The sequence below is a fragment of the Columba livia genome, chromosome 4 (genome assembly GCF_036013475.1).
Source record: "Columba livia isolate bColLiv1 breed racing homer chromosome 4, bColLiv1.pat.W.v2, whole genome shotgun sequence".
Classification (NCBI taxonomy): Eukaryota; Metazoa; Chordata; class Aves; order Columbiformes; family Columbidae; genus Columba; species Columba livia.
Genome location: NC_088605.1, coordinates 76,205,580 through 76,219,345, shown reverse-complemented (window position 1 = coordinate 76,219,345; position 13,766 = coordinate 76,205,580). Strand labels below are relative to the sequence as shown.

Sequence of the window (13,766 nt, the reverse complement as noted above, 5' to 3'; positions counted from 1 at the left end):
AGGGTATGTAGCTGAAAAGCTTCTAGTTGACTTGACCTAAACATCACAGACAAAACACTTAAATCTCAATTTGCCATTTCCATTTTTTTAATGCTAATAGTACGTGAAAGGCACTTTCTCCATGCTAAATTAAGAATATAAGGCCCAAATTACTACTTACCTATGATCCACAGTTCATTCATATTTAGGTAGCACTTTTCAGCCTTATACTATCAAAGTAGTCCTGACGGTTCTTGCTTTAAGCAGCTTGCAGTTTCTTTCCACGAAGGAGCAAAACGCCAAATTCATTGCAAAAGGAGAATTTTTGTTACATTAGTACAAAGCTCATTACAAATGAACTCTGCCAAGTCCACTTCACATGTGGGGTGAACTGCTGCCTTCCAGGATTTACTTGAACAGTTCCATAAGAACTGATGTTCCTAAATACTCTCCCCTGAGAAGCCCAGCGTAACAAAGAGGAATTTGAATTAAGCAGAGATCCCAGAATTCAGTGACAAAATGTAACGTCTATTTTAACTATGAAAATGCTTTCATGAACACTACAGATATCAGAGATATTGTATGTACAGCAAATTAACCACAGGTCACGGGCATTCAGAGAAAACATAACCTCGTTAGTTCTAAAGAAGGCTGTGCAGAGGACATTGAAAGATTATGTGCGTTTTGCTTACCCGCTTCATATTTTTATAACAGTTTTGGTATATCTGGAAAAGGCTGATTTATTTGTGGGTTTGCTTTTGGTTTTTACCTGAACAGAAACTCTGAGCACCCAAATGCTCACCATAACCTTTCATTCACTCCTGTCCAGCAGCTCATCTGCTGTTCAGACATTAATCATTGATGTTCTGCAGCCTGTAGCTGGGGAGTGTGTCCCATACAGTTTGCCCAAACCTCTACAAGTCACATTGACAGGTCACAAAAACAAATGCCTTCAATTCCACTTCCAGGTCTAGCAATCACCCACTGTAGTTCATAAACCATTCAACTCATATTTTCAATAGCATCTGCCACCTAATGTGTTGGAGACATATTGCATAAAAATCTCATCTTCCCAAGGGTCTCAGTGTAGACTGTCAGAAAGTATGATGCACAAGGTCAAGTCCATTCTCAAGGAGAAAAGAGCAGGAGAAAATAATGTTAAGACAACCTAGAGCAAATAAAAAAATCATCTCAATCTTCTCTAGACTAGCAGTCAACCTCCTTTCAACCATGCTCGGTGCTTCATCAGACACCAGTAAAATATCGTGCTATTTAGCACAGAGAAGAGAAACATGAAAAAATTTAGCCCTAATTCACGTCCATTCAGTGAAGTCCAATGGAGAAAGGATCCTGTTGCTTCTCATGGGATGTACCAACAAGGTCAGAAGTGGTGCTTAACACTACTCAGGAAACATTAAAAACTAAGTCACCTGCGAGAAGCACTGATCACACTTTCACGAGTTGCAGATCTCTCACGAACAGGAGGATAGATTTGAACACAGTGGTTTGGATAATTGCTCCATCATCACAAATACCATTTCTAAAGTACACTGGAAACCTGACTTTTAATTGCTAAGTCACCCCAAATCACCTCGGTAACAAAGCCTGGGTACAGTGACAGTACAGTGCACAGAATGTCCAGGACACCTAAAGTCTAGACACCAGCTGCTAATTAGATAATTATCACAAACAGGCATTCCAAGCAGGGGCCATAACACATTTCCACTGAAGTGACCTATGTTTTGCCTTTCTGCTCCCTCCAGACACACAATGAGAATCTCAAATACTCATAGTTTGTATGTCTTTTTTCCCCCGCTGTTTTGTGTCTTTAACCTCTTATTCAACTGGGAATCAGATCCTATTTTTTTGCAATGCGTTTATTCTAATTTTCTCTTAGATTTCAACTACTCAGGTTTACATTCTTTTCAATGGTCTCGATATTTCAGACCAGTCAGGTCTCTTACCATGCTGCTTTGCATTTTTCTTTCTTTTGGCCTGTTGTACACACTGGCAATGCAAACCCACCTAGCTGGAGAACAGCGAGGTCAGCCACAGCTCCCATCAATCTTCTAAGACATACTTAACTAGTCTATACATTATGTCTAAATATTTAAAGTTGTAACTGATGACTTGATGGTTGGAACATTTGTACACAGCCATACAAACCTCTTTAAATAGCATCAGTATCAACCATGTTCATTTGAAAAGGGTCTATTATACTGCACAGGCTAATCAACATTAAACTGTTCCAAAACGTGTCCTGAATTACAGTTTTCGCTTTTCAAAAAAAAAAAAACCAAACTATGTAATGCTAAAACTTAAAACCATTTTTAGTGAAATGGTGCCACCTTGTGGCAAAAATCGGTCACTGCAAGAACGATGGCTTAGAAACTATTGTGATGAAAAACACACATTAGTAATGTGAGTAGTTAATTTCAAGTGTCTGTTTATGTTCATTATTTACACTACTATGGAACTGTCATGTTTGTAAACTTCTTTTTAAAAAAAAAAAAAACAAACCTTTTTTCTCTCTCTAAACGTCCTTTCTGAGCAGCATCTCTCTTGCCCAGATTAAAAACCCCTTTCAGCATCTCCCAAGTGAGTCAATGCCACTCTGGGGACCATCTTTGGAGGTACCCATGTCACCATGTCCTGCAATCCACAGCAGCATTTGCAAGCCCAGCCACAAAGGAGACTTTGGATGACACATGGAGACACGTGGGTGACATTTACCAAAACAAGACACAGATTTCACATCCTCTTGAGAAAGTCCCAAACCCCAGTTTCCCAACCCAGCTTCCATTAAGGGGATTTCACACTAAATCAAATCCTTCTCTGGGGACCTATTTGAAATGAGCAACCAGGTACTAGTATAGGCGAATCTCAGATAGGAAGACAATTTTAGCCCTCCTTGGCCTCTCAGGCCAGAGAGATGTTACGTCCAGTGGCAGCCAAAGGAACACAAAGTCAAACTTTGGCTTGGGAATGATAGGAGTTGTTGAGTTTTGGTATGAGCCTGTAAAACCACACCAGAAGAGCACAGAACTGGAAATCTAACATCGGTTTTTACCCATCTGTTTCACAACTCTGATAAACTGAAAAAATTCTCTCTTACAAAAGGCAGTTGTGTTCACACCTGAATCTCTCAGGGATGTGTTTGGTCCTGCATCACTGTGACATAACAGCTATTGGGTAAACCTGAAAAAGGAAAAGCCCCTTTATTTATGTAGTTAGTTTAGCAACTCTAGGCATGGCTAAGAAACTTGGAGCCTTTTGCTTTCTATGGAAAGCTGTTTTCAGATACAAGTACAAAACAAATCCTTTTTTTCAGCTAGCATGTTGAATACAATACTTCAGACTAATAACAGCCATAAAACTTGTTTTAGTGATACCCATAAGCTGAAGAGCAGATGCCATTGCTGTAGATGTTCAATCTTAGCATCTTTATTTCTCTCACTGAGACATACATGTGCAAGTATAAATTACGCTCATCCTCAAATGTTTATTCTTACTAGCTGTAGGAAACCACAACCTTGTCAGCTAGTCAGTTCTTCCTATTCTTTCACTAAAGAGGTTTCCAAAGTACTCTGCTGCAGTTATTCTGATCTATCTCAGCTCTTCCAGTCCTCAGGACCCTCAGGTGTTCCCAGAAGAGATTCTTTCCTCTTCTCCTCACCTTGTACTCAGAGCAAAACCATCCAGACTTGCCACCAGTTTCGAAAGAGATCCCTCAGACCTTTCAAACAAGCCTCCTTACAGACAACTTCATCTCTGTACAACTCCTGAATCTCATCTCGCTCCTACCAGACATACAGGTCCATGAAATAACTCACACAGTAACCAAAACATGTTGCCAGAGTAGCCCACTGTACTTAACCTCAGAAACAGTCCTACTGAATTTTGTGGCAGTTCTCTCTCCCAGTATTTTTCTTCCAGACAAATCAGCAAAGCCTGACAAGAAGAATCTCTTCACAAAAAGTACACAGACACTTTCATAATGCCACACCCTGAAAAAACACTTTTAATATCTGTAGCTGAGCCTGTATCATATTTTGGAAGTCTGAGACAGCTGCTTTTTTTTTTCCCTCCCCTTTATTACCATCTACTACTCATAAACTTGCTGCTTCTCATTATAGTTACATCAATCACAGAAAATCAAAAACCGGTGCATATGAGAATAAAACTTACCATGCTGTTCATTTTTGAGGAGGACGAGCTTGCTCTCTGCTTCCGCAGGCTGTTCAGCTCTTCTGTATTTGCATCCCTGGGTTTTATGATCAGCCGGCTGCCTCCAGCAGTACCTTCTGAAGAGGATCTCAGGCGCTTCTCAACAAATCTGCCTTCTCTGTACGGACTGAAGCTATTGGCAAGATCAACTACAAACAGAGAAACAATCAGGAGTCAATACAGAGAATTAACCTCTACAAATATTTTCTTAATAAGAACACTACTTTGCTTGACATGATTGAATTGAAAGGCAGTTGCACAAGATGTTCCGTAGAAAGCAGACTCTGCTTAACCAGATAGTGTCACACAGAATTTGCTATTCAGCCCCAATGACCACCACACTCAGCACACTACAGCCCACAGCTCCTCATGGAATCCAGAAGGACCTTTGCTCCATCCTTTCCTTTCTCCCCTCCTCCTAGGACACTTCCAAACCACTGTCCAGTAAAATCCCCCAGAGAAGCCATCGCTGGTCCACCGGTGTCAAAACCCAACCTGCCTTATTCTGCACCCAGAGGCAAGGCCAAGTTTTGTCGGGACAGGGCACAGCTTCATTAGTACCACACAGGACGGGGGTGCACACTGGGTTTGGTTTCTGTCTGACCTTCCTAGCTCAGCTGTGCATCCGCACCCTCCAAACAAATCTTGCAGAAGAACCGAGGCCGAAAAAACCCACCGAATCCAACACCGAAAAGACCACAAGACATACCTTTAGAACGGTTTGTTTCACAACCCCGTTGTGTTCTGAAGGACTGAGGTTCAGAACGTGGGACGATCTTCGCCTCTGTGACAGGAATCGCCTCTCTCGTGTGCGTGGTTTCAGCTCTGGTCCCACTCAACTGTTGTGCTTTTGGAGACAGCATCACCGGTTCTTCTCTACACTGTAATGCAAAGGTTTCTACATGTGCATTTGCAGAGTTCATTTCTCCTATGTGCCTGGCATCGTTACTATGTAGTTCATTGGCTTGCAACAATACTTCTGCCTGATTAGCAGCTGAGGTTTTGAATAAGGTATTAGATTCAACACTACACGAGCTTGCGTGACTCACAGGAGATACACCAGCAGAATGACCAGTACTTTCCACAACATCCACCTCCCTCACAGGAGCAGCAGCAGGATTCAAGAAGACCTGAGAGGCAGAGACATTGTGGCCAAAATCCTCTGCGAGCAGCACCCCAGTACCACTGCTGGGCAGAGCATCAACCTCCGAAACAGAATCCTCCGTCAGGGCAACAAAATCCGAGGGGGTCTGCGCAGCCGTGAGGTCGGCTGAGAGCAGCGGGGACTGCAAGGAGCTCCCCAGGCCCTGCGGCGTCTCGGCCGAACACGGAGGAGAGGACTTGGTGATCACAGATTCGCTTTCCGTGTACGATTTAACCTCCAGCGAGCACCGGGATTGCTGCACAGAGGAAACGGACTGACTTTCCGGAACAGGTTTGGAAAACTTGTAGTGCGATGAAAAAGACTTAGTGAGAAGCTTTCGTGTGGATTGTTTGACGGAGTATCGGCTCTGCTCCTCCGCAAAGCCCGAATCATCACCCTCATTCTTCCCAGAGCTTATGCAATTTATAAAGACATTCTTATTAGCCGAGGGCTCCTTTCCCTTTTCAAAATCGTCTGTCAAAGACCTCGTTATCTTCTTGCTTCGTGAGCTGCCAAAGCCAACCGAATGCCTTCCTCTGCTTTTAATGTGTTCCTCTAAGCTCAGTTTTTGCAAAGTGCTGAGAGGGGACTGGGCACCATTTGAGATGTTCACATTTTGGCTGGTAGAGTCAGGCTTCTGCTCGCTCCCCTTCCTGTTATGGAAGCTAATGGAAGGAGTGCGGAAAATACTGCGGCGCTTGCCTGTGCTCCCTGAGCTGGAGTTGGTGCTGGAGGGGGAGGACGTGTGGACACCAATGGCATTCGCAGATGAAGGTGAGGAAGGAAGGGAGTCGTGTCTCCGGCTAATACTCCTCCTGAATATTGGCAACCGAGATACTAGAGTCGATCGTCTGGATCCTGAGTCCCCCATCAGGGCACAAAGTGTCTGTGGCTCTTTGCAGACAATAAACAAATCTGAGAGGAGGAGAAAAAGAAAAGAGAAAAAATATAAATGATTCAGCCTCAAAGTGCACTTAAACAGGCTTTAAGTCAGCCTAAACATGAGATGCCAACATCAGTTTTATGTACAGTTGCAAGCTGTTGCATATTGAAGGTGTTTAGAATTTCAAAGTGATGTTCAGTAGGTGGTGCTGAAAAGACAGCAGCTGAGCAAAGATGTGGCTCAAAACATTCTATGGTGTTATGATATATTATACAATGCAAATCACACTGGGTAACAATATAAAATCTACCTGCCAAAAGATATACCAACGTGTTGCCCAAATGCCTTTGTTTTTTTAAGTTCTTAGAATAAGTCATCTTGCAAACTGTAAGCTTGCTTAGAAGAGACGTGATCTTTCACCACCTGAGTAGAACAAAGTATTATTTTGTGTTCCTATATATTCAGATCTTTGCAAGAAAACAAGAGGATTTAAATTTTCAAATTTCCACCTAACTTTCAGTTGGAATTTTCATTCCTTGACGTGCTCCTGCTCCAGAGGCTGTCGGCATCACCTCACAACAGAGAAAACGCTGGCATTGCGGTCAAGCTAAAATATGCACCAGCAAAAATTCTTCATAAGGAACTATAAGTTCTAGGAATTTGTTAAAATATGGGATCCTGCTTCTAGGTTTGAACTTTAAGGTTTTCTTTGCACACTTCTCTCTAATTGTCTTGCAGCCCACTTGCGTATAGTTAGCTATTTCTGCAACAGTCACTTGTCATTTTTTGTAAATGTTTAAGCATTGAAAGCTTATTTTGATCAGCACAGCAGATCTACTAAAAGAAAATTAATCTTTATGAAACACATACAACTTCTGTCTCCTTTTTGTTCTTGTTATAATAAATTGCCACTGTGAGAGACAGGATCACAGAGGGAACAATGAAAACATGTGATATGGAATCCCAAGAGAGGCTGGAGGTGTAATGCCCAAGTGCAGCTTCGTGAGCTGCAGGTGTTCAGCAGGTAGGAATAAAATCAGATCATTTATCTAGTAATGCTTGTACCTCAAGTGCAAAAACATACACATTCACCTAACGAGCTATTTAACACACGTTACACAGGTACAACGAATTTATACAGTGTGTATATATACATATACACACACATAGGTAAAAATAGAAATGGAAACAGAATATTTAAGGAGTAATGAAAGTACTTGAAAGAAAGGGTAATGAGTAAGTTCAGAGACTATTACTGTTTAGAAACTGGACTGTACTTTCCATGTTAACTTCTTTTTTTAGATGAAAAAGCCAGCAGAGCTGCAGGCTGCGCGAGCACTGCCGAGAGCCACAGCGCCCACGAGCACAGGAATCAACAAGCAATTCTGTACTCCCAGGTGAGAGAAATGGCTTGGGAACGGCCACTAATTCCCACAAACCATCCGTGATGTCTGATGACACACTAAAATCCAACCTAGACAATACCCAGGTCCTGCAATTGTAATCGGTATTATTTTTGCTGGACCCATGAATACACTCAGCGTTGGCTTTCCAGGGCAACAATTTTTAATAGAATATATTGCCTCTAACTGTAGATAATAAATACGTATTTTTTCAGTCATTTTTCCTTCCTTGCCCCTTGGAGGAAGGGCACAAATAATCAGACAACTTTTCTCTTATTGTCTAAGCATCAGGAGGAATTAACTACACTGTTCTTGTAAGGTCTACAACAGCTATCAGAGGATATTTCTTAAAACACATACATCCATGTACACATACATGTCTATACAAATGCTTGTGTGCATATACAGTTTGAATACTTCAAATATTGTGAATAATTTGTTAACATATTGAATATTAATTGCATATACCATTTATTTTCTTATATATGCACACACACACACATCTTGCAGTGTAGAAATGCCAAAGTTAAGCACTGAGATAAAGGGCAAAATCTTCCAGATTTAAACAGGACAACAATTCTGATCCTAGACAGTCAATCTAGGACCTGATACAAAGCTCCATGTACCTTAAAATAAATTATTGCATTTTTAGAATACTAACAAGAAAATAAGTAAACAAGAAGGATCAAGGACAAGTGACACTCCAGGAAGGTTTTAAATTAGATCAAGCTCCTTCTTTAGGATAACATATATTTTGCATCATTATCACATAATGTGACCTGTCCAGTAATAGCCTGCACAGTGTTCTGTATGGCAGCCTTAATCTCGGTCAAACACACAAACCATCACTTTGTAATAGCTTTTCATTCTAAAATCCAGTTCTTGCTGAAACTGACATTTACCCCATGCTGCAGTAGACACATAAACATTTTTCTTTTTATGGAATGGATGTTTGGTGCACATTTTTGCACCTGGTATTACATGAGACAAAATGGTATACTAAAGGCAGATAAACTATTTTCAAAACACTTAATTGAATCTGACACCAGCAGATGGGGCCATGGATCCACTTGTTCAGCGACCACCCGTGTAAAAAGCTGCTGCATTTGTCATTATTAATTTTGAGGCGCAAGTTAGGACTTCAAATGATTTGTGAATTTTACCATTATCATAATTGCACATACATACCAAAAGCTAATATATGCTTATTCAACAGAGAACTGTCATGAGTGGGCCCGTACCAATGCTCCCTTTATAAATAACCAACCTGCTGCTACCTCTCAGCATTTTTTAAGCAAAGCTTTCTAAATATGTTCTCCTTAAAGATCCACCTCCTAGAAACATCAAACAATATCTCCCACACAAAGAACCATCTGAATTAGGCACCCACATTTAAAATGGGAAATAACTTGACACCCAACCTGATCTTAAATAGGAACAGAACAGCAATGCTCATCCGCTCCCTTCCTCTCCCCTACACAGCCATATGATTTTTAGGCTGCAATCATAATTTAAGGAAGACTATATATTTTCTTCAATGCTTTCAGTCAAGAACCATAAAATAAAGCAAAACACACAGGACTAACATGTGAATCTTAAACTGTGAATATACTCCATCCCCCACGTGCACAATACCATAGAGCAGAAGGCAAGGACCACAAGACAGACAGACTATAGACTACCTGGCTCCAGACTTACACATAAATTAAATTTACCCCAGGGTACTACAAATACCCACAAAAAGACATGAAAATAACAATTTCTAATTGTTGGTGACTCAACAGAAGTCCTACTGCAGCTGATGCACTGGTCAGGAACAGTCCTTTAGCCCAACTTCGCAGCCTGTGGCTCCCACCCGCATCATTGAACTTCCATAAGATTCCAGCCCTACATTGTCCTCAGCATTTCAGCATTACCATTTTCAATATTCTTCCAATTTTATCCCAATATTACTTGTCCCTCAAGTATATTTGGGACTTGTTTTTATCTGCACAGCTCCGAGAGGTCACTATGTGTGTGAAATCCTGTACGCAAGGAGAACATAAGAGCCTAAAAAAGCCATTAAAATATTGTTTTACATTTAAAACAAGAGCAAACACCTGCACATAAACAGTCAGGGCTTTAGCAGTTCTCAACGGTAATGCAGTTGGATTAATGGGGCCTTACTGAAAACACAAGCACAGCCAAATGCCTGTATAATAGAAGGCACTAACTAAGAAACAGCATTGTTAATATGAAGCAATTTGATTTTGCAAATGAAACTAGTGAAATTACTTCAAATACAGACCAGCTCCATTTGCTTTTGTGAATAACACTCTTCCCTTCCGCTCCTTTGTGCGTGTAACCCCCAAGCACGGTACAGACCTCAAGGACGGATTTTGTGCAACAGTGGCCACAGCTGCATTCCGATGTGAAATTTTATAAGCTACTACTATGTCTGAACTTGCTTGAAGTTGAATTTTTATAAACAGTGTTTATAAACAAAAGAACACCCAACCTAGGCAGCTAGACCTTTAAAAAATTATGTGTGTCTACACGTGCATACGTATAAAACTCCACACACTGTCCCTCGGGACTGAAAACTGACCGCGCAAAATAAATAGAAGCTGTTTTCAGATTTATGAAAGCTATCTGGAAAACAAGAACACGGGATCCAAGCACTGAGCTATCCTAAGGCAAGACATGACATTTCATGGGTCCTGCAGCCCAGCACTATCTTCATTTGCAAATGTTCCGATGCTTTCAGGAAACAAGAGAGGAAGCAGCATATAAACATGCAATAAATAAATTTGAAGCCCCACACACATCAGAACCTTATCTCCCATTTTGACTGGTCTTGTACCAGTTGAATACAGCTGTTTCATCACTCCTTAACTGCTATTCCCAGTGCTGGAATGTATTTAAAAGTGTAACAAACATTCAAAGAAAACTGGAGATAAGTTATCTATATATACTCTTTTGTCTTTGCCAGAAGGCACATGTTAGCATGAGACAGGGCACATGTCACTCATTCTTTCATTCATTATCACTAGGTATGTAATTCCGCCCCACCCGAACCAGGTGAACTGCAGGTTTACCAGGAGAAGCAGGGAAACTGATGTCTAGAAAGCTAGAGGTCACTCTTTCCTCCTATCTGCATTTAAATCATCCCGTTCTGTATCGCATGCAAGGCTCTCTCAAAGCACTCCAGTGTAATATACAGAGGACAGGGACAGAAATGAACCATTCTCACTGGGAGTCTTCACATCCACCCAGCAGCCAGTTACTCTCCAGTAAGAGCTAGGATCATCTACTTGCAAAAACGTGACTGTGTGAAGATGACAAACAACTGACTTTCACCTCTTCAACAATCAGATACAAACAGTCCGAAACAGGGCAAGGACCATGCCACAGTGAAGCCACAGTCATATTTGTGTGACTGGGTTTTGGTGTGTGTGTTCTCTTTTTAACAGAGGAGAAACGGTCTCTCTCACCTCTATCACTTATCTGGTTTCTGGAAAAGCATACAATGCATTTCTTTAAACCTCTGGCATTCACAATACTTACAGTTTAATTAGAAACAGTTACAAGTACAAATAATAACCTGGAAATAGAAATATCAAAGAGTACCTGTTTGCTTAGTAATTCAAACGTCATGGCATCCACTCCCATGATTTCCTTTCTAACATGTTTGTAAGCAATGAATTATTCACTTTTAACAAGTGAAGGGGTCTTACACAGATCCCTGAGTGCAGACAGAAGTTAAAACAGAAAGGGACAAAAAGATATTGACTAATGCTGAGCCATGTCAGGTTGACACAAGCTGGCAGTGTGGTGACGGGGCAGGATTCAGCAGGATCAAGCGGCATCCTTCTGCCCTCACCTCCACTCATGATGCACATGGCAGCCTTTTACGAGGCTTAGAAACAGCAGAAAATATTGTTCAATTAAGGCTTTAAGGAAAATGATTGTTTGGACTTCACAGTAAATACTAGGACTTAGTCACAAACATGGCGTGTGTTCATTTATAGACAGCAATTTGACTTTGAGTTGTATTTTATTTTAACAGAATAGGAAAATCAACCTAGAAAGAATAAAGGAGCTTCTTTTTTCTCTCCATTCAGGAAAACAACATGTAACATGCCCACTAGAGCACCAACTCTTTTGCACATCAGCAAACAGCAAATCTAGCATTTGCCTCAGCCCAGGACATTCAGAGCGGGTGAGACTCCTTGCCAGCCATTTGCTCTGGAATTCAAGTGGAACAGATCGCTGCTGTGCAGGCTGGCTGCTGTTCTCACAGGGAAAATACCAGGAATAACACGGCGCTAGCTCTGCGCTCATGGTATACTGGTCACTGCAGAAAATTGGTTGGTAGCATGAAACGAAGCACCAATATTGGCTACATCTCCCACAGGCATTCAACGCATCTCTATTAAAAAAAAACAAACACACACAAATACACATGCCACCACTTCCTTATAATATTCTGCTGGCTCATAAGGCATCATAAAGTGTCTCTAAAGCATGATCTGGATTATTTGCACAGTCAGTAGTGAATTCAAGTTTTGCTTCAATGTGCTCCTTGTAAAATCTGTCTTTCCATGTATTCCAAATGCATACCTCTAGCTCGCTCCAAGAAACCATCAGAACTGCCTCAGCACTACGCAGTGCCAACAGAACGGCGAGTCTTTGTTCCGTGCTCTCCCATGTCTATTCCTCTTGTCTTCCAGAATCACAGCTTCAGTGTCAGCAGCAATTTATTTTTTATGCTAAAGCTTCCTGCACGTTTTCCAGCCTGGCTGCTTTTCCATCTCCAGTGCTGCCTGTTCCTGCTGCATGTATGGCAACCACAGTGACAACAAGGGCTGGGGTCATTTATTACCTCTGTCACCGGCTGAACGCGTGACCTTAACTGCATTAAAACGGACCAAATCCTCATCTGTTGTAAATTCATGGGGCTCCACTGAAGTGAAACATGCTGATTTAAACCACTTGGCTTTTCATCCCTATAAGCCTCAGTCACCCCATCTGTGATTCTTTTTTAAATCCTGCAAAAGTGACATTTGGACATGTATGATCTAATCACTCCTAGTACACCGATTCCCAGTTTAAGTGGATAGAAGCAGACTGTGTTTGCGTCTTTTTTATGCTGACCAAGTACAGAATCTCTTAATGGATTATAATGAAGATAGATAAAACCCTCACAGATTAATCATGCAGTTCTGAAGGTCCATACATCTGTGCTCCATTCCTACTTGTCCAAGCTGAAAAGAGAGTACTGAGATAGAGGGACCCATGTCCACCTCACATCCTCACACTGAAAAGGTCTGGGCAACAAGAACTCTTCCAGGGGATCCATAGTAGTGGAAAGATTTTACAAACTAAAACAACATAAATCAATGTGGCTAATAGTATTCATGAAAGCAAACCATGAAAGCTTTGCCTAACACTGGGCACACTAATTTCCAGATCCGTCTTTGATTAATAAGGTACCTGTAGCACATCACTGTACAGCTGTTGACTATGTTTAGCACAGGATCTATCTCAAGGCAGAGGAATAGAGAGGAGGACTAAGGCAGCATCCTCACAGGAGAGATGCCTACTGAAATACAGAATTGCTCAGAATATCAAGGAATTAATTCAACTCACCTCTCAACCTAGGGAGAAGACAAATATCTAGAACAAACAGTTGGAAGAAAAAACAAAGGAGAGCTGACTGACACTGCTTAATGACATTATCTCTGAGGTGGTCAAACTCAACTGGAATTTACAAAAAAGACCTTCTGAACAAAGCTGCTAGAAGCTTCGTTTTCCCTTGTGCTAACTCAGAGATGCTAATTCAATTCTACCAAGCACTTAAGCACATGCTTGACTTTAAGAATGAGAATAATCTCATTCCCATTCGGTAAAACACTTCAAAGCACATACTTTCAAACCATGAGTGGTCCCATTGACTTCAATGGGACGTAAGCACAATGCGAGTGCTTTGCTGATCCGTGCTCAAGGATGCAGTTGAGCCCCTGCATTGGAGGAGCTGGACATCCTGTGTCTGGCCACTCCATAGCCAAAGACAGAATAGTAAAACCAACCTGAGAGGCCAAAATGAACTATGTAGTAACTGTGAACCAAATTGCCCTATTCTGAATGC

At 41.3% G+C, this 13,766-nt stretch overlaps 1 protein-coding gene across 7 annotated transcripts in view; it reads right to left on the bottom strand.

Annotated features, from left to right (window-relative positions):
• Positions 1-13,766, bottom strand: part of CCSER1 (coiled-coil serine rich protein 1) — a 424,423-nt gene that overhangs the window by 373,963 nt on the left and 36,694 nt on the right. For all 7 annotated transcript variants that reach the window (XM_065062407.1, XM_065062409.1, XM_065062410.1 and 4 more), the window contains exons 2-3: positions 4,916-6,265; positions 4,168-4,355 (exon numbers count right to left, since the gene is read on the bottom strand). In XM_065062407.1, coding sequence (XP_064918479.1) covers positions 4,168-4,355; positions 4,916-6,221 — 1,494 coding nt within the window. In that variant the 5' untranslated portion in view covers positions 6,222-6,265. The remainder of the gene's footprint in view (positions 1-4,167; positions 4,356-4,915; positions 6,266-13,766) is intronic.